At 53.5% G+C, this 20659-nt stretch overlaps 2 protein-coding genes across 4 annotated transcripts in view; one reads left to right on the top strand and one right to left on the bottom strand.

Moving 5' to 3' along the window:
- Window positions 1-20659, bottom strand: part of LOC104913100 (uncharacterized) — a 117088-nt gene that overhangs the window by 41611 nt on the left and 54818 nt on the right. For all 3 annotated transcript variants that reach the window (XM_085235642.1, XM_085235643.1, XM_085235644.1), the window contains one exon: window positions 9997-12785. In XM_085235642.1, coding sequence (XP_085091768.1) covers window positions 12538-12785 — 248 coding nt within the window. In that variant the 3' untranslated portion in view covers window positions 9997-12537. The remainder of the gene's footprint in view (window positions 1-9996; window positions 12786-20659) is intronic.
- LOC104913111 (maestro heat-like repeat-containing protein family member 6) lies at window positions 3805-12285 on the top strand. Its single transcript, XM_085236088.1, has 19 exons — window positions 3805-3811; window positions 4193-4305; window positions 7209-7331; window positions 7478-7771; window positions 7886-7972; window positions 8247-8351; window positions 8474-8654; window positions 8738-8847; window positions 9068-9217; window positions 9366-9520; window positions 9624-9771; window positions 9981-10159; window positions 10243-10380; window positions 10543-10657; window positions 10812-10949; window positions 11039-11248; window positions 11571-11726; window positions 11911-12012; window positions 12085-12285. The coding sequence occupies exons 1-19, from the start codon at window positions 3805-3807 to the stop codon at window positions 12283-12285; spliced, it is 2712 nt and encodes a 903-aa protein (XP_085092214.1).

The raw sequence follows: 20659 nt of genomic DNA, 5'->3' as shown, positions 1-20659 counted from the left end.
AATACAGGATCTGTGAGGCTCGTTAATAACCTGAGGAATTAGCCTGATGATAGATGTCTGTTTTATCCAACATTATTTGTGTATAAAGCACTTTCACTGAGTTTTTAAAATTACACCAGTGTATAATCAGAACAATCACAGAATCACAGAATTGTAGGGGTTGGAAGGGACCTCTAGAGATCATCGAGACCAACCCCCCTGCCAAAGCAGGTTCCCTACACCAGGTCGCACAGGTAGGCGTCCAGGCGAGACTTGAATATCTCCAGAGAAGGAGACTCCACAACCTCCCTGGGCAGCCTGTTCCAGTGCTCCGTCACCTCACCGTGAAGAAGTTCTTACGCACATTCGTGCGAAACTTCCTATGCTGCAGCTGATGTCCGTTTCCCCTCGTCCTGTCTCCACGTACCACTGAAAAGAGACTGGCCTCACCGCTATGGCCGCCACACCTCAGATATTTATAAACCTGGATCAGGTCCCCTCTCAGTCGTCTTTTCTCAAGGCTAAACAGACCCAGTTCACTCAGCCTTTCTTCATAGGGGAGATGCTCCAGGCCCTTCACCATCTTTGTGGCCCTCCGCTGCACTCTTTCCAAGAGATCCCTGTCTTTTTTGTACTGGGGAGCCCAGAACTGGACACAGTACTCCAGATGAGGCCTCACAAGGGCAGAGTAGAGGGGGAGGATCACCTCCCTCGACCTGCTGGACACGCTCTTCTTAATGCACCCCAGAATGCCATTGGCTTTTTTGGCCACGAGGGCACACTGCTGGCTCATGGCCAACCTGTCGTCCACCAGGACGCCCAGGTCCCTCTCTGCAGAGCTCCTCTCCAGCAGCTCATCCCCCAGCCTGTATTGGTGCATGCAATTATTCCTCCCTAGGTGTAAGACCCTACACTTGCTTTTGTTGAACCTCATCCGGTTTCTTACTGCCCAGCTCTCCAGCCTGTCCAGGTCTCGCTGAATGGCAGCACAGCCTTCAGGCGTGTCAGCCAATCCTCCCAACTTCGTATCATCAGCAAACTTGCTGAGGGTGGCCACTATCCCCTCATCAAGGTCATTGATGAAGATGTTGAACAAGACCGGACCCAGCACAGACCCCTGGGGGACACCACTGGTTACAGGTCTCCAGCCAGACTCTGCACCACCAACGACGACCCTCTGCGCTCTGCCAGTCAGCCAGTTCTCAACCCACCTCACTGTCCACTCGTCTGTCCCACACTTCCTCAGCTTTGTTATAAGGATGTCGTGGGAGACAGTATCAAACGCCTTTCTAAAATCAAGGTAGATTACATCTACCGCTCTTCCTCCATCCACCCAGCATGTGACAGCATCATAGAAGGCCACCAAGTTGGTCGAGCACGACCTCCCCTTGGTGAACCCATGCTGACTACTCCTGATAACCTCCTTTTCTCCCAGTTGTCTGGAGATGGTATCCTGCACAAGCTGTTCCATCACCTTTCCAGGGACAGAGGTGAGGCTGACAGGCCTATAATTACCCGGATCTTCCTTCTTGCCCTTTTTGAAGACCAGAGTGACATTGGCTATCCTCCAGTCTTCAGGGACCTCCCCTGTTGTCCAAGACCTCTCAAAAATGATGGAGAGCGGTTCGGCAATGACCTCCGCCAGCTCCCTCAGCACACGTGGATGCACCCCATCAGGTCCCATGGACTTGTGGACCTTAGTACTGCCTAGGCGCTCACGCACGTCCTCTTTCCTGACTAAAGGGAAGTCTTCCATTCCCCAGACCCTCTCCCTAACCTCCAGGGTGTGGGATTCCTGCGGGAGAGCCTTTTCACTGCAGACGGAAGTAAAGAAGGCATTCAGTATCTGCCTTCTCAGCATCCCCCGTTACCAGAACCTCCCCTCACTTAGTAAGGGGCCCACATTCCCTCTAGTTCTCCTTTTGCTGTTAACATACCTGAAGAAGCCTTTTTTATTATCTTTTATCACTTTAGCTAGATTCAATTCCAGACGGGCTTTAGCCTTCCTTGTTGCATCCCTGCAGGCCCTGACTACATTCCTATATTCTTCCCAAGTGGTCAGGCCCTTTTTCCACATTTCATGGACCTTCTTCTTTCCTTTGAGCTTGTGCATGAGCTCCTTGCTCATCCACAAAGGTCTCCTGCCACCTTTTCCCGATTTCTTGCTCACAGGGACGCACCGATCCTGAGCTTGGAAGAAGAGCTGTTTAAATGCTGACCAGCTCTCAGAGGCCCCCTTACCTTCTAACACCCGAGCCCACGGGATAGCTCCAAGTAGGTCCCGGAAGAGATCGAAGTTGGCTCTCCTAAAGTCCAGGGTAGCAATCCTACTTATTGCTTTGCTTCTTCCACTCAGGATCTTGAACTCCACCATCTCATGATCACTACAACCCAAACTGCCCCCTACCTTTACTTCCTTAACAAGTCCATCCCTGTTGGTGAAAATAAGGTCCAGTAACACCCCTCCCCGCGTCGGTTCTCCACCACCTGCATCAGAAAGTTGTCTTCAACGCACTGCAAGAACCGTCTGGACCGTGCGTGCCTGGCCATGTTGGTCATCCAGCAAATATCTGGATAATTGAAGTCCCCCATAAGCACCAGTGCTTGGGAACGTGACGCTACATCCAGTTGCTTTTGGAAGGCCTCATCAGCCTTCTCATCCTGATCAGGGGGCCTGTAGTACACACCCACAACAGTGTCACCCTTACCAGCCTGCCCCTTGATTCTCACCCATAAGCTCTCCACTGCTACATCACTCTCCCCCAAGTGAAGTTCAATACATTCTAGCTGCTCTCCCACATAAAGAGCAACTCCACCACCCCGCCTAGCCAGCCGATCTTTCCTAAAAAGCACATAGTCCTCCATGACAACATTCCAGTCATGCGAGCTGTCCCACCACGTCTCCGTGATCGCAGTGAGATCATGACCTCGCGACCGCACACAGAACTCCAGCTCTTCCTGTTTATTCCCCATGCTACGCGCATTAGTATACAGGCACTTAAGAGAAGCAGCATCCCTCCACCCCTCTCCAAGCCTTTGAACTCCACTGTCTCCACCCATCAAGATCTGTTTGGAGCCTCGAACTGCCCCCTCAGTCCCAGCCGTCCTCATTTTGTCCCCTTCCCCCTTCATACCTAGTTTAAACACCTGTCAATAAGTCCCGCCAGTTCCTCAGCTAGAACCCTCTTTCCCCGTGGACACAGGCTGCATCCATCTGCAGCCATCATGCCAGGTGCCGAGTAAATTGCCCCATGATGAAAAAAACCAAAACTCCTGCGTTTGCACCAACTCCTCAGCCATTTGTTCAAGAGATGGGTTTTTAGGCTCATCCCAGTATCGTTTCCTGCCACTGAAGGTACAGATGTAATAACCACCTGCACACCTGTTCCTTCAACTACCCGCCCCAGTTGCCTGAAGTCATCTTTGATAGCCTTCAGGCTTTTCTTACCAACTTCTTCACTGCCAGCCTGTACTATCAATAGTGGAGAGTAGTCAGAAGGGCAGATCAGTCTGGGAAGTCTCCTAGCAATGTCCTTGACTCGTGTCCCAGGGAGGCAGCACACCTCTCTGCGGGTAGGGTCAGGCCGGCATATAGGGCCTTCGGTTCCTTGCAGCAGGGAGTCGCCTATGACAACCACCCTTCTATCCTTCCGGGTGGAGGAAGTCTTGAGGCATGGGGTTGACCGCTTCCCCCGAGGCACCCTCATGGGTGGCCCTCCCTCCACACCTGCACACACCTCTCCCTCGGGTTCCAGGGCCTCAAATCTATTCCGCAGAGGCACCTGGGGAGCCGAGCATGGCCTGGGGGGGGGGACAACGCCCACAATGCCGAGTAGGTATCTGTTTCCACCCGTCCTTCTCTCTCAAACAGCTTTGCTCTAGTCAGCAACAACAGGGCAGAGGCTCCTCCACTGAGCAGTGGATATCACCTTGCCCTTTTGGGAGAGAGTTTTGTCCCAGTCCCACACCCCCTAGTTCTACATAAGTATTGTGAGGGGAAGGAGCAGACTGGGGGCTCACTGTATCCGGAGCACAGTCTGTCTGTCGATTCCTCTCCGTCACCTATTTGCAAGGCGACTGGAGGCCACATGCCCCATAGGGAGCCACAGTTGCATGCCGGGACCTCGGGGCTGATAGGGCCTGGCACCACCAGTCAATTTCCTTTTCACAGTCCTTGATGGTCCTCAGCCTCTCCCCCTCTTCCCTCAGGCAGGCCACCAGACTGAGAAGGTCATTTACCTGGTCGCACCTTACACAGGCATTGCCTCCATCGCCTGGCACTTCAAGGGCCAGACTCTGGCACTCATTGCAGCCAGCAACCTGAACGCTAGCGTGCTGTTTTGGGACCTCAGTCTGGGTCACCACACTCTTCTTGGCTACAGCCTTCCTCTTGCGTGTGCAGGGGACCTCTGTCTGGGTCTCCACATGTTTCCTGGCAGTAGCCTTCCGCCGGGACGCAGCTAGGGCAATCCAGCAGACCCACTAGCACCAGCACAATCAGAGTAGCGTTACCAAGTGTGACTAACAGCTCCGCCCTGTTACTGAAAGTGCTGGATCTGCCCACGCTCTTTTACCAGGTCGTTGACGGGTGCAACAGCAATTATCACCCTCTTCACAGAGACAAAAACCCTCCTCCCCGTCTGGGCAGGCAGTGACGCCACTGCCCTCTTCAACGCTCTTACTGGGGGGGGGAAGGAGGGAGGCGGGAACGGAGCCGCTACCCTGGCAACGCCCCCGCCACGTGAGCCGCTCTCGCGAGAGGTGCTGGGCTGTACCGATGCCTCGGGAATCCCTGGATGAGGGAAAACCGAGCGAGTCCCCTATGCACCGCGCGATCAGCCGCCTCAGCTCTGCCGGGGGCAGCTCCGAAGCAGCAAACCTCGGCGATCAAAAGGGTCTCTTCCGGGTTTGCGCCCGTTTAAATCTTCCGCCGCTACCCTGGCAACGCCCCCGCCACGTGAGCCGCTCTCGCGAGAGGTGCCGGGCTGCACCGATGCCTCGGGAATCCCTGGGTGAGGGAAAACCGTGCGAGTCCCCTATGCACCCCGCGATCAGCCGCCTCAGCTCTGCCGGGGGCAGCTCCGAAACAGCAAACCTCGGCGATCAAAACAACCTGTTATTTGGGATAGGCAGAGCTATTCCAAGTAGCCTGTAGCTTCTCATTTTACCAAACAAAAATAACTGTCAAAAAGGTAAAACTTTCTATTCCTTCTTCTCCTCTTTCTCTATACTCTACCCCAAGCAGCTGAGCACCACTGTTACACATGGGACCTGAAACACATCCTACACAATTCCCATCAGGAGGCCCTTCCTCCCCTTAGCAGGACAGCACACCTACAGCAAACAAAATCGTTCTGGCCCACCACCTCTCATTCCCCCAACCCACGCTTGCTGACAGAGCTCATCTACCAGGCACTATGGCACAGGACACTGTCCTCTTTAGCAAAATAAAAACTAGCTGTGTAGTTTGTCAGCCTGCAGGCTTCTACACTGCCTTTATGCATTAAAGATCTGTGCTTCTCTTAATATACTCAGATATTCCTTTCCACAGTAACAAACACTGACATCGCATATTCAACATTCCTACTACTGATAAAAAATCTTTAACGTGTTGACCATGTTAATGTTAATACACAGTGTTCTACAAATGCTCCTATACTGCCTTGACATAATCAGCCACCGCAGAATAAAGGCACAACCGTAAATCATTCAACAGCCTCCCCGTGACACACCAGGTATCCTCAGGCTTAGAGCTTGTCTCAGAATTCAATCTCATAGCAAACAACTTTAAGATGGATAAATGATTGTACAATGAAACAGTAAATGAAAGCCAGTGCTTCTAAACAGCTACCCAAGGGCTTCCTTTCCATTTTAGCCACTGGAATCTGTAGATTAAGAGTGCGGCCTTTGAAGATCCCCATTTGGGAAACGTTACCACAGTTTCGGTAACAATGCACTTTACAAAGAAAAGCTTTAGTCTGAAGGGTTCTGAAGATTCCACCGTACGGTATGGCACCCACTCAGTATTTCTCCCAGCCTCTGCTCACTGTGGCCTGAAGCAGGCATGATCTCACCTGTCTTGGAGAGCTGCTGCAATACTTACTGGTTTTTCACCTTGTTTTGTAGAAAAACAAGCTAAAAAAAAAACAACCTTGTGGCTCAGGGACAGCAGTGCTGCACAGAAGTCACTCATCTCACAGATGAACTCAAACGATGAAATCTGGCGGTAAACTGGAGAAGCACACACCCAACCCTTCTCCAGTAACCCTAGCTAAACCTTTTCTTTGAACGCTGCATGCTGAAGAAGAACATAAGGTCACAACTGGAGATGTCAAATTAACTGCTTCCCGTATCTGAAGAAGTTCTTCACTATCACTGGCTTCCTAGAGGTGACTAAAAGCCCCCTCTTCGAAGGCCACCTCGCTGCAATCAGCTGAAGCAGACACAGCACACAACAGAAGCAGTGAGGGACCCAGTCCCTTGAGTTAAGAAAGCAGATTAAAATCCCTCCTAGAAATGTTCCTGTGCACCTCCTCCTCCTGTCTCCACCCTTTGCCTCTTCCATCATTCTCTCATCTCCATATCCACCTGCTACATGTGCACTAGTTCAGAGTTTGGTCACCCTCAGCAGCGGCTAGAGACACTGCCGTGTTACCAACACTGCTCATTTTTCTCCTGAAGCCCAACGAGAGCGCCAGATGCCAAGAAGGAAAACTCAACTCTGTTCCCAGTGGAAACGGTGACACAGTTTAATTTTACTGGGGGGACGTGGGGATGGGCTGAAGGGCCCTGAGAAGGACTCCCAGACCCCAGCGCCGCAGCTGGGGCAAACGCACACAGTGAAGTCGAGGGCTCCTTCCAGCCCCAAACTGCCCAGGGACAGCGATGGCTGCGGGGCAAGCCCAGGGCAAGAGGAGGGGTTTTGGGTGGAGCCGGGCAGAATGGGGCGCATCACTGCCACCTCACAATGGGCCTCGTTCCCCTGAAGGCAGAGCTGGAACAGCAGGCGCATTTGCCGCTGTTCCCTCTTGTGCTTCAAGATGGAGCAGAGACCCCCGAGCCAACCCCGAGAGGCATGGCCAGAGATACCGAGGGCATCCTGCACCGCCACGGCCCAGCAGGGGCCTTACGAGGTGTGTGAGCTGCAGCCCCTGCAGGGGCCATCGGGCTCAGCCGAGGATCCTTGTCCCTCCGTCTCCTGTAACTCCCCTCTGTGTCTTCTGTCTCAGACACAGGCAGGGAAGCTGAGCTTTCTGGCCTGCGTCCGCACCGCCTGCACAGCCGCCCTCCAGGACAGGCAGGCTCACGAGCACCTGTGTGCCTGCGCATCGCACGTGGTACAGTGCATTGAGGTAAGGGAAGCACCGCAGGGCCGGGCGGTGGGCACGGCCCTTCCCACTGCGGGGTCACCGGGGAGCCCCGTAGCCGGGATGGGGTGCCCGGGCTCCGCACACCACACAGCACCGTCCCATCCCGTCCCATCCCGCTGTGCCCTCAGGCGCTGCTGCAGGTGGAGCCCGCCGAGCGCCTGGACGTGGAGCTGTGGCAGCAGGCCATGAGCGCCATCGCCGCCATGAGGTACCGCCCCAGCCTAGCTTTGGCCAACGTGGTGGCACTGGTTGCAGCCGGGGGCCGTGAGCGGAGCATCACGCCTCTGCCCTCTCTCCCTTGCAGCAGAGCACAGCTGCTTCCAGAGGAGAAGAGCGGGCTCCTGAACACCTGCATCAGCAGCGTACTCCACCTGCCTGGCCGTGAGGATGACACGGACCGGGACGCCGCATCCTGCATGGAGGTGCGCACGGGCTGAGCCCTGGGAACGCTTCCTGGGCATCAGCATCCGGGAGGCCCTTCTGCTGCCAGCGGGACGCAGCAGGGACGGCCGCCCTGACCCCTGTCCTCCTTGCAGACCATGGAAGCCCTGCACCGCCTGCTGCAGGAGCTGGTGGGCAGCGCCGGCACCACTGTCTTCATGGAGCTGCAGAACATCATGGAGGTCTGGCTGGGGCAAGGCTGGGATTTGCGGAGAAGGTTCAAGGCCATGAAGGGGGATCCACGTGAGGTCCCCCCATGGCCTGCTGCGGGCAGGGGGTGCTGGCCCGAGGCCGGCCCTTGTGGGATCGGAGGGATGGGTGGGGAGCAGCAGGAAGGCGGCAGGGCTGCAGCAGGACGGGGATGCAAACACCCATCCGCACTGCAGCTGGGGAGCGAGCGAGCGGAAGGACGAGCGCCCCGTGCTGGGGGCCAACCGGCAGCTTTTGTCTCCACAGCTCCTGCTGCCCTTCACCATGTGCCAGCTGGCGGCCGTGGAGGAGAGGGCCGTGGCGTGCATTGGCAGGCTGCTCGCCTTCACCAACACCTGCTCCTTGCCAGAGGTACCACGTCCTGGCTCCCCAGCTGGAGCCCACCTGTCTCATCTGGTTCCAGGCTTGCACAGAACCTGGGCCGGGCTCTGTTGCCCCGCTCAGCCGTGCGCCTCTGCTGCCTCTCTCCCCAGCTGTGCTCCTGCTTCATGGGAACCGCCGTCTTCCAGCACAGGTGCCAGGAGAACCAACGCTTCCCTGTGCTGGGGAAGCTGGCCGGGCACCTCATCCTCTCCTGCACCTCCACGAATGAGAGGACCAGAGACGAGGCGATGAAGGCTGTCCATCAGCTTTTCACCTTCATCACCACCCCAAGTGAGAGGAGTTGCGTTGGGCTAGGTCCCTCAGACCTCCAGGTGCCCAGGCCCCTCACTCACATTGTGTGCGCTCCTCTCCAGGACTGTCGCTGGAGCAGAAGGAGCCCAAGGTGCCACAGCTCTGGGAGAGACAGCTTGCTTTGCTCCACCAGGAGCCTTCTCATGAGAAGAGAGCCACTACTATCTTTCAGGTACAAAGAGCAAACCCTGAGCCCACAGGAAAAGCCAGGCCTGCAGTGTCAGAAGGAGCGCAGGCGCTTTCCCCGAGCAGCCCTGCTGCCCGTACGGCCCTCACACTCCGTATCCTTGGTGTCACCCGGCCCAGCCCCTGCTCCCAGCTCTCCTGAGGCACAGACACGGCCAAGCAGCCATGCAGGGGATGAGTCATCCCTCCTCTGCTTCTTCCCACAGGTCCTTATGAAATACCTCCTGCACCCAGAAACGGTCAACGTCTTACTCACGACCATCGAGAGCATGACAGTGCCGAGCCTCCACAGCACCGGGCTGGCTGCCCACATGGTGGACATGCTCACGGCAGAGGCTCGCTTCCCTCCACGGCAGGTGGGAACCTGCTGCTGCCACAGCTCCGGCCCTCGGGGCTCTGCCCCATCCCTGGCACTGGCACCATGCTTGGCCGACAGGCAGCAGCGGGGACGGCAGCAAGGCCTTGCTCCGGTGCCATCCCATTCTCACGCGTGTCCCCCTCCAGGTGCGAAAGATCATGAAGACCATCTACAACAGCCTGCCTTCCATCAGAGACAAGGCAGCTCTCAAGAGCCTGGGCAGGGCCCTGCTCGTGCTGACCAGCAAATTCCCCAAGGAGATGGTTAGCAGCCTGCTGGTCTGCTCCCCCACCTGCACCAGGTACAGGGCCCACAGCCCTTGGGGCTCCTCTCCCTTCCCTTCCCCACCCCACGGCTGTCAGCCAGGCGAGGGCAGCCACGCTGACAGCCCTGGGGACCTGCAGGGTCGCTGTCACCATGTGGAGGGAAATGCTCTCGGAGCCCCCGGCTGTGGAGAAGGCGCTGCAGGAGCTGCTCCGAGTGCTGATAAACCATTCTCAGCAGCAGTCATCACCGTTCATCAAGGACTGGCCACGCGTCCTTGCCCTGGCCGTGAGTTCCTCACTCACCCAGCTGAGCCTGAGTCCCCACTCCCCTCCCCTGTCTGCCCCCAAGACATCTTCCTGCCCTGGCATCCATCCATAGACCTGCCTGGGGCTCTGGGGGTCCCCCTCCCCTCCCTTCCTCCATCCCTACACTTGTAGAGATGGGATGGAAAGCTGGGGGACTGGGCAAGAACCGTATCCGGGTGCTTTCTGCAGGCAGCAAGGATCCTACCGGAGATACTCCAGCTGCCTCTGGTCTTGAAGGAGGCCCAGGCCATCTTCCCAAAGCTCTTCCTGGCCCTCCTCCTGCAAGTGTCCTTCACCACCGAGCTGACACAGCAGGAGGTGGAGATCTTCTGCGAGGAGCACCAGCAGCACCAGCTCACTCCCATCAGGTGCCACATCCCCGCCCCCCCGCTGCACCCAGGGACCCGGTGCTGGGGCTCCCGACGTGACTCACACCCTTCTCCACCCGCAGGTCCGCGGTGCAGGCCTTGAAGGTGCTGCTCTGCAGCGTGGGCCTCCAGAGGCAGGTGGAGGCCATCCAGGAGCAGGGTGGCTGGGACGCGCTTCTCAGCACCGTCACCCACCTCCAGGGCGTGCAGGCGGTGGCCAGGTGAGAACTCCTTCCTCGGGGTGCCAGGGGGTCCCCAGTTCTCGGACAAAGTGCTGCCACAGCACCGCAGCCTGTGGCCCCTGCGGCACTGGCAAGAGGGCTGCACAGCCACAGCTGCGTCCCCCCGGCTCGGGGCTCACGGTGCCTTCTTACCCCTGGCAGGGCCATGAGGGAACTGCCCGGTGCTCTGCGTGACCCCATCTTCCAGCAGCTGGTTGAGCTGCTCAGCACCAGCTTCTACTCCTGGGAGATGGTGGCCATGGTCTTCCTCATTGAGGTGAGCAACAGCTGCAGAAGCAGCCAACCTGAGGCTGCAAGGCCACTGCTGGCACGAGCCCTGCTGCCTCCCTCGGGGCCAGGCTTGGCTGTGCCCTGCTGTCTTCCCCCAAGCGGACTGTTGGATCCAGCACTAAGAGCCCCCTGTGTTGCAGATGCTGGAGTGCATGGACCTCACCGCAGAGCTGCACCGCATCCTGAAACTCTTCACCACCTATCTGCAGAGCCAGAGCGTGGGCATGCAGCAGCTGGTGCTCAGGGGCATCCTGCAGCTCAGCAAGAGGCAGGACACGGTGAGCAGGGGCGGCCTTCTGCCATCCCATCACTGCCTGCTATCCTCAGGGCCGGCACTGGCGTAGTTTTGACCTCACTGTGCTTGCAGCTGTACCTAAAGGAAGGGGCGTTTTTCCCACAGGCAAGGCCAATGATCATCTTCCTGCCGTGCATCATGGAGCAGCTGCAGGATGCAGACAGCGACGTCCGTGCCCTGGCCCTCCCGATACTCAGCACCCTGCTGAAGCTCCTGGATGGGGCGAAGATCAGCCTCATGGCTCTGGAGCTGGCCAGCAAGCTCCCAGCGCTCTTTAATGATGTAAGGATGGTAGGGAGCCCAGCACACTAGTGATGCGTGCCCATGCCTGCTGCCCCTCTGTGTCACAGCGCAGCAGGGGACTTCCTGGCCGGTCTGCAGTTCCAGGTGCTGCGTGCCCCTGGGCAGACTTTCTGCAGGGCAGAGCTTGCACGCTCCGGAGCAGTTCCGGGGCCATCCTCAAGATCTGCTTGCCGCCTCTCAGCTCAGAGATTCTACCCCCACTTCCTTGGCGGTGATGGCCCTGCTTGCCATGGATGTGGAGCTGCTGACGCTGACATCCTTCCTTCCTTCCTTCCTTCCTTCCTTCCTTCCTCCTCTGCAGGCGTCCACCACCGTGCGGCAGCTCTCCATGGACCTCTTCCTGGAAACGCTGAACTTTGTGGAGGGCCAAGAGAAGAGGAAGATGCAGAAGGAGGTGTGCAGGAACCTGGCCCTGCTGTATCTGCACCTGCACGATGAGGAAGACAGCGTGGCCAAGGTGAGGACTGCGTTCGTTTGGGGGAGGGCGATGCTGCTCCCGTGGTGCCCCTCAAACTCCAAGAGCATTGCAGCCCATGGCAGCATCAGCCCCCGCTGCTGCATCCTCCCTCCCTGTGGAGGAGGTCCGGGGATGCGGGCTCTGCTGCCGCTTGGGCTGCGGTGCCATCTCAGCTGTTTGGCAGGCCTCCCAGAAAGCCCTCCTCGGTGCCGCACGGTTCCTGCGCTGGAGGCGGCTGGAGCACCTGGTGCAGACGGAGCAGTTCTGGCAGATCGGCGAGTGCCTGGTATGCACATTCCCACACCCCAGGACAGGGTCGGGACCACCCTGCGCTCAGCCCACGCTCTTCCCTCTCCAGCTGGCCAAGAGGAGGAGGAAGAAGGCAGCGCAGGACTACCTGGGCCAGAGCCTGCCCTATCTACGGAGCCCGCAGGAGCCCCTGCGCCGGGAGGCCATCAGGTTCATCGGTGAGCCACGAGACCGAGCTTCCCCTGTCCCCGGCCCTCCACGCTGCACCCAGGGAGCAGCCGGGGTTGCTAACGGGGCCGTGTGTTCCTAGGGCTCTTAGGGCAGCACCTGACGGAGCAGCAGCAGGACGAGAGAGAGCGCATCTACCAAGGTGAGCCAGGCAGTAGGGTGTCGGGGCAGCCGGCAGGCGGCGTGCCTGTCCCCTGCTCCCACCTGCCGGAGGGGAGAGCTGGGCGCCCTGCGGGTACACGGCTGTCATCGAGCCTCTGTTCTCTTTCTCTCAGGCCTCCAGAGAGCGCAGCGAGACCCCAATGCAGCCGTCTCCTCGCTGGCCCTTCAGACCCTACATATCCTGCAGGAAACGAGGCCACGTCCACCACGAGGAGGCTTGGGGCAGCTCTTCTCCAGGCTCCGCAGCGCGTGGAGGAGGTGCTGCTCCTCCCGGGCAGACAGCTGAGCGCCCTGCAAAGCTCCCGGCATCTCCTCCTGCCCGCTGCTCAGCTCTGCTCCTCGGGCACATCCCTTCCCCGCTGCTGTGCCGCCCCTCACCCTGCGCTGCCACCTCCTTCAGCACCAGTGCCTGTCTTCTCTCTGTGGGAAAAGGGAAAACACACGGGAGATCAGCACTGCCCTGAGAGGAACAGGACCTGCAGCGCTCCCTGACGCTGCCACACGCTTTCGGCCACTGCCAGCAAGCGCCGGCTGCTTTTCTTTCCATCGTGTGTCAAATGGACCAACCCATATGTGCTCATCAGTTCACCCCTCCATCTGAAGCAGAGGATTCCACAGCCCTAACAATTGCCTGGGTTTTTTTAATCCTCTCTGTTTTCGGCAAAAAACCAACTGAGCATCACAAGAAGCCTCTGCAAGGCAGAAAGGAACTGATGAGCTGCAGAAGCAGCCACCAAGGATGGGAAAAACGCTTGAAAATGACAAGTGTTGTGGGGCATAGGGACAACAAATACACGCCTGATACGCTACTGCCAAGTTTCCACAGCACTTCTAATGACATTCATCACTGAAACTTCTTCAAAAAGTCATCTGCCACGGGACAGAAAGAGACAAGTCCAACTGGTTGAATGCTCAAATAAGACCAATACTAAATAAAGCCATCATCTACTCCACAAAGCCTCCAGTGTGGTCCCCGCTGCTCTGGCAGCAATCACATCAAGATCACAGCTCAGATTTCTGCTGCAGGCTGAACTGCTCAAAATGGTCATAAATCACCTGGACAAGGGGACGAGCATCCAGACAGCAACGTCTGCTCACCCTACTGAAGCAACCTGTCATGAAAGCATCATTTTATTGCAGAGGAAACCTGCCGTAAGAAGTAAGGACTCCGATCACATTACCATCAATATTTTCGGTCTGAAAGACGGATGTGGGAGCTCTTCAGCCTTCCTACAAATGAACGCCCCCATTCAAGGCGCACTGTCAATACTGCAATATCCCTTCTATATAACAGCAGCAGAACTGTTTGATCTCTAACACAGATTTATACCTACAGACAGGACTTGGGATAAAATACTTTTTAAATTCAAGTCAGTGTCAGTTCCCCCCGATTAGGGTTAGTTTCATTACTTCAATAAAAGCGGTATCAGATGATAAAACCATCCTGTTACTGAGCCCTGCCTGGTGGCATCACCGAGTGCTTCTCCCCTGCTGGAGCTCGATGCTGTGGGCACAGATGAGGCCATCCTGCGCTGACAAGCCCTACAGCCGAAGCTGCAGCTGGACTCACCAAGAGGAGGATGTCTGTTAGCAGTGACTGGCTGAGAAGAGCGGAAGCTCCGAGCTGAGCTCCCAGCAACTTCTGAGCACGCAGATTGCAAACTAACCCTGCAATCTCCATTCCACTCGCTTAAGGGCATTCCGTGCTTTGAAAGAAAGGCAGTTACACAACCACACACGCTCCCCCTGTCATGTGTTGCACAGAGCCTCGTGTAAGCACGTCTGAAGAAATGCACCTTTCACACTACGTAATAAGTGGCACCACTGCAACGAGACGACCCCTACTCTGTCCAACCCAACAGAGACAGACACAGCTCTCTTTTACCATCAGTCCTCGTGTCCACACCAGGAGCTGCCCCAGGCAACACTTGCAGGGCAGTCCATTCCCACCCCACGTATGACAGCAGCATGACGGCACCCTCGAGTCCTCTCTGGATTCCATTCTGTACAGAGCTCCTGGCACAGCTAAGACTAGCAGAGCACAGAGCAGAAAAAAACAACGTGATTTTACAGAGCGCTTCTCAAACTCTGGCCTACCTCTGTGTGCCAAATCTACTTCTTGCTCTTGAAATGGACAGCAACACACCATCCCCCACAGGAGCCAGGGCTCAGGAGGCACGTCAGGGAAAGAGCACGCTTTCAGCATTCACAGTAAGTGGGACCTTTAAGCTCTGTGTACTACATCAGTCATCTCCACGCGGGCAGACTTTTCCCGTGCAGCCCGACACCCAACGGTCCACGGTTTACGGGCTGGTTCGGCCCGGTTCCGTGACTAGGAGGGCGGAGGGATCCGTGGATCCGCGCCCCCAGAAAAAGAAAATAGGGGACCCCGAAATAATTGAAAACAGCGGCAACAATCTGAGGTGAAACACAGTAATTTACTAAATATGGTATCAGCAGAATTTTATAAGGAGAGAGAGTGTGAAATTGATGGTGGATCGGCCTTACCACAACGCTGAGATGAGAAGCGCAGGCAGAGAAGCGCAGGCAGAGAAGAGAGCATCAGGTGACCTTGCCGGGAGTTCTATCTCCTCGCTGACCGCAAAGCCCCCTGGGGAAATGTAGCTCTTCTCCTCTAGACAGGCACCCAGAACTTGAGCATCAGCAGTCAAACCCCCAGTGCATTACATGATGTTATGATGTGGAATACTGATAATGAAAAATCATGAAACCATGACAAAACTGCAGAGAGAAATGGCAATCAGAGTTAACGCCAGGCCGGCCTCACAGCACCACAAGGTTTGCAACCGCTCCTCCAACAACAAGATCCAGCTCACCAGAGTTGGATTCTGTTTCCTCTACATCTAAACATGCACCTCCCCAGACAACATCAGGGTGGTTTCACATTATTTTCCAAACCCCTTCTTTTCCTTCTAAGCAATGGAGAAGTGAATAAACCTGCCTATTTTTAAGTAGTGCTTCAAAGGCCATCAGCGCAACACCTGAAGATAAAGATCTACTTCTAGAAGCATCTCCGTTTTACACAAAGCATCCCTTCTCCTCTTTCCCCTCATCTTTCCCAACCCCCTGGAAATGAATACACATCAAGTGGATAAAGCAGTTGAATTCATTAACATCTAAGTGCGTCCCTGCAGACAGCTACCCGTTATATAGAATTAGCAATTAAGCACAAGTATTCCAACTACAGACGCTGCAAGTCTGAAAGAGTCCTTTTTCATTTGGAGAACAGTGCAAGCAGTGCTCAAATGCAGCAAAGTCCTCCAGTGAAGTAAAAACTCCTCACCTCCTATGTCCAGTCACAGCTTGCTTCCCTTCTCGTGCCCGCAATAGGAGCATTCTGCAGGCAGCTCAATTCTTTTCCTAAACATAACAACGGGTTACAGAGTTACAGAAAGGCACCTGAAAGCTGAACAGATCGTCTTGTAGCACGCAATTAGTGTTGTCAATGTTTGCAGGGACCCAAAAAGGACAAAATGCACCGCATCACCAGAACCTTCCACTTTGCTATCGCCACTCCTTCTCCTTGCCATTGCCATCTCAGTGCTTAGACTGGTTTGGCCTTTTCTGTCGGACGAGGGAACCAGGGCTTACGTTATGAGTTACAGCATCAAGGCACCCAACGCAGACCTGAGAGAAATCATGAGAGTCCCTCGGCACAAAGGCAGACACGCAGTGCAGCAAACACAGGGCAAAGGCGGAAGAATCAAGTCCAGCAAAGCTACAGCTTTCGTGCTCACCGAGTTGATGGGAGAAGCTCGCCTGCCAGCGCCTCACAGGGAATTCAGGCATGAACCACAGAAACAAAAAGCCCACAGAAAACGACAATTGTGCACCCAGCTATGCTTACAGAACAGAAGTGGTCTCATTTGCCAAAGAAATTCAGCGTTCCGTAGCAACTAAAATAGTTTCCTTCCACTGCTGAAATGGTGAGCACCTCCATTTGTAAGTACGGCATGCCAAGACTAAAATTAGGCTGACTTGATGTCCGTCTCTGTATTTGCAGAAGCTCAGACCATCAGCAGCACAGGCGAATTCTTGTTCCTGCCAGAGCTGAAAGCACGATTCTAAAATATCCCTTTCACACGTAAGTGGGTGAAACAACTGAAAGAAGAACTGACCACACAAGACTCCTCGTTAACCCATTTTTCACCTGTTTCATCTGTTACCAGCCAGCTTGGTCGGTTCAGTACAACAAACGCCTCATTCCTTTTAGCACAAATTATGCCACGTGTGAAGAGTTACCAGAAAACAGCAGAAAAGCGACCTTCCTTGCAGACGAGTCCCTCCTGCTCAGCAGACCTGTGAGCCGCACAGGCCGTTCAGCAGCTCGTTCGCTCCATCTTTCGGTAGAAGAAAGGACTGCAACGCTCTCGGGTCCCACCGAGAAGTTTGGGAGCCACACCTCTGAGCTCCAGTTTCCTGGAGGTTCACCCATCGAAGAGCAGTCTCCACGCCTCAGCGCAGCGGCTTTTCAGGCTGGAGTCTGCTCCTCATTTTAAGAGCTCAGCAATAAGACAAAACAAGAAAAGAGGACGGCACGGAGAAAACACAAAAGGGAACGGGACAAAACAGCATCTGCAGACGAGGCAAACGGCCAGGGGAGCACAGCATCACCCACTCAAACAGGCACCTGCAGCTGTGCAAACCACACCGCGTGCAGGCAGCAGGGTTTCATGCACAAGAAGCTGTGCACAACAGGACGAGCAAGAGCATCCACTCCTGGAAGGAGCAGAGGCATGGCAAGAGCACAGCTGGAATGAGCACGAAGCCCAGCGAGCAAACGCTGGCTGATAAGTTACTGCTTCATGGCTTCCTAACCACTCTCTTTCCTGCCTCATTCCCTCTGTGTTCATTTTCAGAAAAGGCGACTTGCCTTTCTGACACTGCAGAACAACATCCTGGTAGCTGCTTCACAGCAGCGTCAGCAACTCCTCCATTTCGTGTCGGCACAGCAGTGATTATCATCAGAGATCTGGATGTGGGCCGGTTTAACTGAGACCCACTTCTTCATCCAAGGACCAACCGACTGCACGCCGGTCAGAAACACATCAGCTACCTAACAGGCAGTGGAGCAAAAAGCACTTCACAGGCTCTTGTTACCAGCAAGAACAGACAGACTGGATTATTCAAGGTGCAGAGCTATGCCTTCACAAAGACAGACCTGCACTGAGGTGAGACATCTGCTGAACGTGAAAGGGCAGGCATGTAGCCAAAGCAGCAGCGTATGCACTGATGAGACAGACTTCCAGAAGAATCGTGGAAACCAGACCAGGAAACAAGGCAAACTTCTCACTGTAATTTAAGAACCCACAGTTTCACAGACCTCTCCTACATAGGCAGACTGAGGGAGCTGGGCTGCTCAGCCTGGGGATGAGAAGGATCTGGGGAAACCTCACTGCAGCCTTCCTTACTTAAGGGGAGTCTATGAACAGGAGAGAGAGCGACTTTTTATACTGGCAGAGAGCAATAGGACAAGGGGTGATGGTTTTCAACTAGAAGAGAGGAAGTTGAGGTAAAATGTTAGGTGGAAATTCTTTGCCCAGAGGGCAGTGAGGTGCTGGCAGTGCTGCCCAGAGCTGTGGGTGCCATCCCTGGAGGTGCCCCAGGCCATGCAGGGGCCCTGGGCAGCCCGAGCTGGGGGGCAGCCAGACCATGGCAGGGGTGGGGCTGGGGGTCCTTCCAACTCAATCATGCTGTGGTTCTGTGATTCTCTGACTGCTCGTGCCAGAATCGCAGCTCCAGGCTACATTCCGTGAGGAAAAGTGTATTGAAAGGTATGGAAGTCCAAAAAGCCTAAAAGGTTATACAAACACATGTTCCGATCCTCCCATAATTTAGAAATCAACAATAAATGTCATTGCATTTGCTTGTACCTCTGTACAACTAGCTCATGCATGAAACGGCCTTGAGACTTAAAATGGAGAGTCACAATAACTCAATGAACACAAAAATATTCACACTGGTGGACTCATGTAATAAGTGCTTCTTAAATGCAGGCTGAAGTTTGCGTTTTGAAAATGCACAGAATGAAAAATACTCCTACAGAATATTCCAGTTCCTTCTTTCTTCTTTCATTCATCTGGAGATTTATTTTTAAAGTAGCTAGAGCCATTCAGGAGTTGTATTTAGGTCTGGGGAGATAATTGACACGAAACAGGATAAGGGTTTTTTGCTACTTTAAGCACTTCAGTACTTGAAAGGAAAAGAATCACTTAAATAGAACACCTTATAAAAACTGGGAATACAGATCTGTGAGTCACCACACACCGCCTTCGGATTACATCTGTATGATGTTACATAATACTGTGCACAATCACCTGTAGAACAATTAGTTAGGAGTCAAGGATTTCTTCAAGTCATACCTTTGCAGCTCCCTCAAGAGCTGACTTCTATTCTTTGCTGAATTGACCCCCCTCAGCAAGGCAGTGAGCAGTTTGGCAAACTGGTAAGATTCAAATATCTCCACCCCCCTCTAGGACCTCCTTTGGCATTCATGAAAGTTACAGCCAAGTGAAATAGATTTTTTGGATTCCTCTTATTCCTTGGTAGAAACTAAGGAATCTCTTAAACAAAACAATCCCAGCATATGTTTATCTCTTCAGCTTCAAGAGCCCCTGTTTTATCCTCCAGCAGCTAAACTTCACTTCCATTACAAAAACCTGAAATCCAATTACAAGAACTAATTAGTAAAGTGGGAAACAAAGCTTCTCCTTTGGGAGACTTCTCAGTATGGAGACTTTGGGAAGAAAGAGCTCCCAAGAGGTCTGTTTACCTTTTATTAAGACATCACCTAAAAACATTTCAATACAGAAGAACATTCTTGAGTCAAAATCATCTCTGCCTCTAATCCAGATGTGCACATAGTCAAATTACAGAGCTTCATTACCTCGAATTGCATCAAGACTATGACCTTACTGCATGCCTTCCTCTTCAGAAAGAAGTACTCTTATTCTATCCTAGCTCAAAAAAACCCAAGTCATAAAACAGTTTACTCTGGTAACACCTCAGTTTGTTCTCAGTTCACTAGAAACAAGACTGTACTCTTCAGCTTCATTGCCATCCCAGCAGTCTCAATCCACAGGTTTACATGGTACAGAGAAACACAGGCTTGCTTAAGCATTACTGGCATCCCCTGTCCCAGACATCATAGATCTGATGATGGACAAGTAGAGAAGTGAGATCAGCCATTACGTGAGATACCTTTCTGAATGTCTTCACACACAAGATCGTGTGATGCTGACAAAGTCGGGGTTTTCCTGAACCTTTTCTCTTATGGAGGATTGCAATACAGTTACAGTTTGGTTGAACAAAGACAAAGACTTTTTTCTACTTGACTGTTTACCACAAATGACAGGCAAAGCTAAGAAAAGCACATTTCAAGAGGAAATACACTGGAACAGCTTACTTAGAAAGGAAGCAAGAGAGGCTTTTTCACTTTACAATTAAACCACATGTCAAAATTTAAACTTGAAAAAAACAGAAAATGGCATGTCCTCTCAATACTCAAGGTTTGTCAGTGAGTGGGTGAGGTTGTTTTTTTGCTTTGTTTTGGGGTTGTTTTTTTTTTTTGTTATATTTTGTTCTGTTTTTAAAGCAGCAGCCTATGGGACTAAATTCACAATTGGAATAAACCCATTTAAGAAAATGACAATGGCAGCAATTCGCTTAGGTTAGCTGTTGTCCCAACTTAGCCATGCATTTTTTATTTCCTCCTTCCTTCTTCAGGCTCATGGTTTGGTTGCAGAGGGTAAAAATTTTAATATATATATTAAATAATATATATATATATATATAAAATATTAAAATTTTATTAATTATTATAACAGCATTTGTCATCCTCCTCTCATGCATTCCTGACCAGGACTACATCCTGGTGAGGATATTGGTTGTTGTACTGCTGAGACACTCGAACATAAATAATTAGGCAGTTTACTTATAAAGGAGGCTTTAGTAAGACTGGAAAGGCATTCTGTACACTTAATTGATTCTGCTTCCTTTCCCCAGTAATCATGTTGGGGCCACATGGGCACCTTGATGCTGGTATGCATACTGTATGATCAAGAAGTATACAGATGTTGTATAGAATACAGAGAAGTTAGGCTGGTAAGATTATCAGGTTGGAAAAGATAATCAGAGATAAATGGAAAGCGCTCACCCGTGTTGCGGAGTTTCTTGTGAGCCTACGAGGAGCAATCTCCAGAAAGAGATCCTTCCTCTGTGGCAGTAAGCACTTAAATGGGGTCTAGGAGGGGTGCAGCCAGGTTCCATCCCTT

Source organism: Meleagris gallopavo, chromosome 14 (assembly GCF_905368555.1).
Source record: "Meleagris gallopavo chromosome 14, MGAL_WU_HG_1.1, whole genome shotgun sequence".
NCBI classification, from domain to species: domain Eukaryota; kingdom Metazoa; phylum Chordata; class Aves; order Galliformes; family Phasianidae; genus Meleagris; species Meleagris gallopavo.
Note: the sequence above shows the minus strand (reverse complement) of the source record. Positions and strands in the feature narration are given on the sequence as shown.

Coding starts and splice junctions, on each gene's coding strand:
- LOC104913111 (XM_085236088.1), top strand. Junction 7,973..8,246: donor AGCTGCAGAACATCATGGAG/GTCTGGCTGGGG, acceptor TTGTCTCCACAG/CTCCTGCTGCCCTTCACCAT. Junction 10,658..10,811: donor CCATGGTCTTCCTCATTGAG/GTGAGCAACAGC, acceptor CCTGTGTTGCAG/ATGCTGGAGTGCATGGACCT.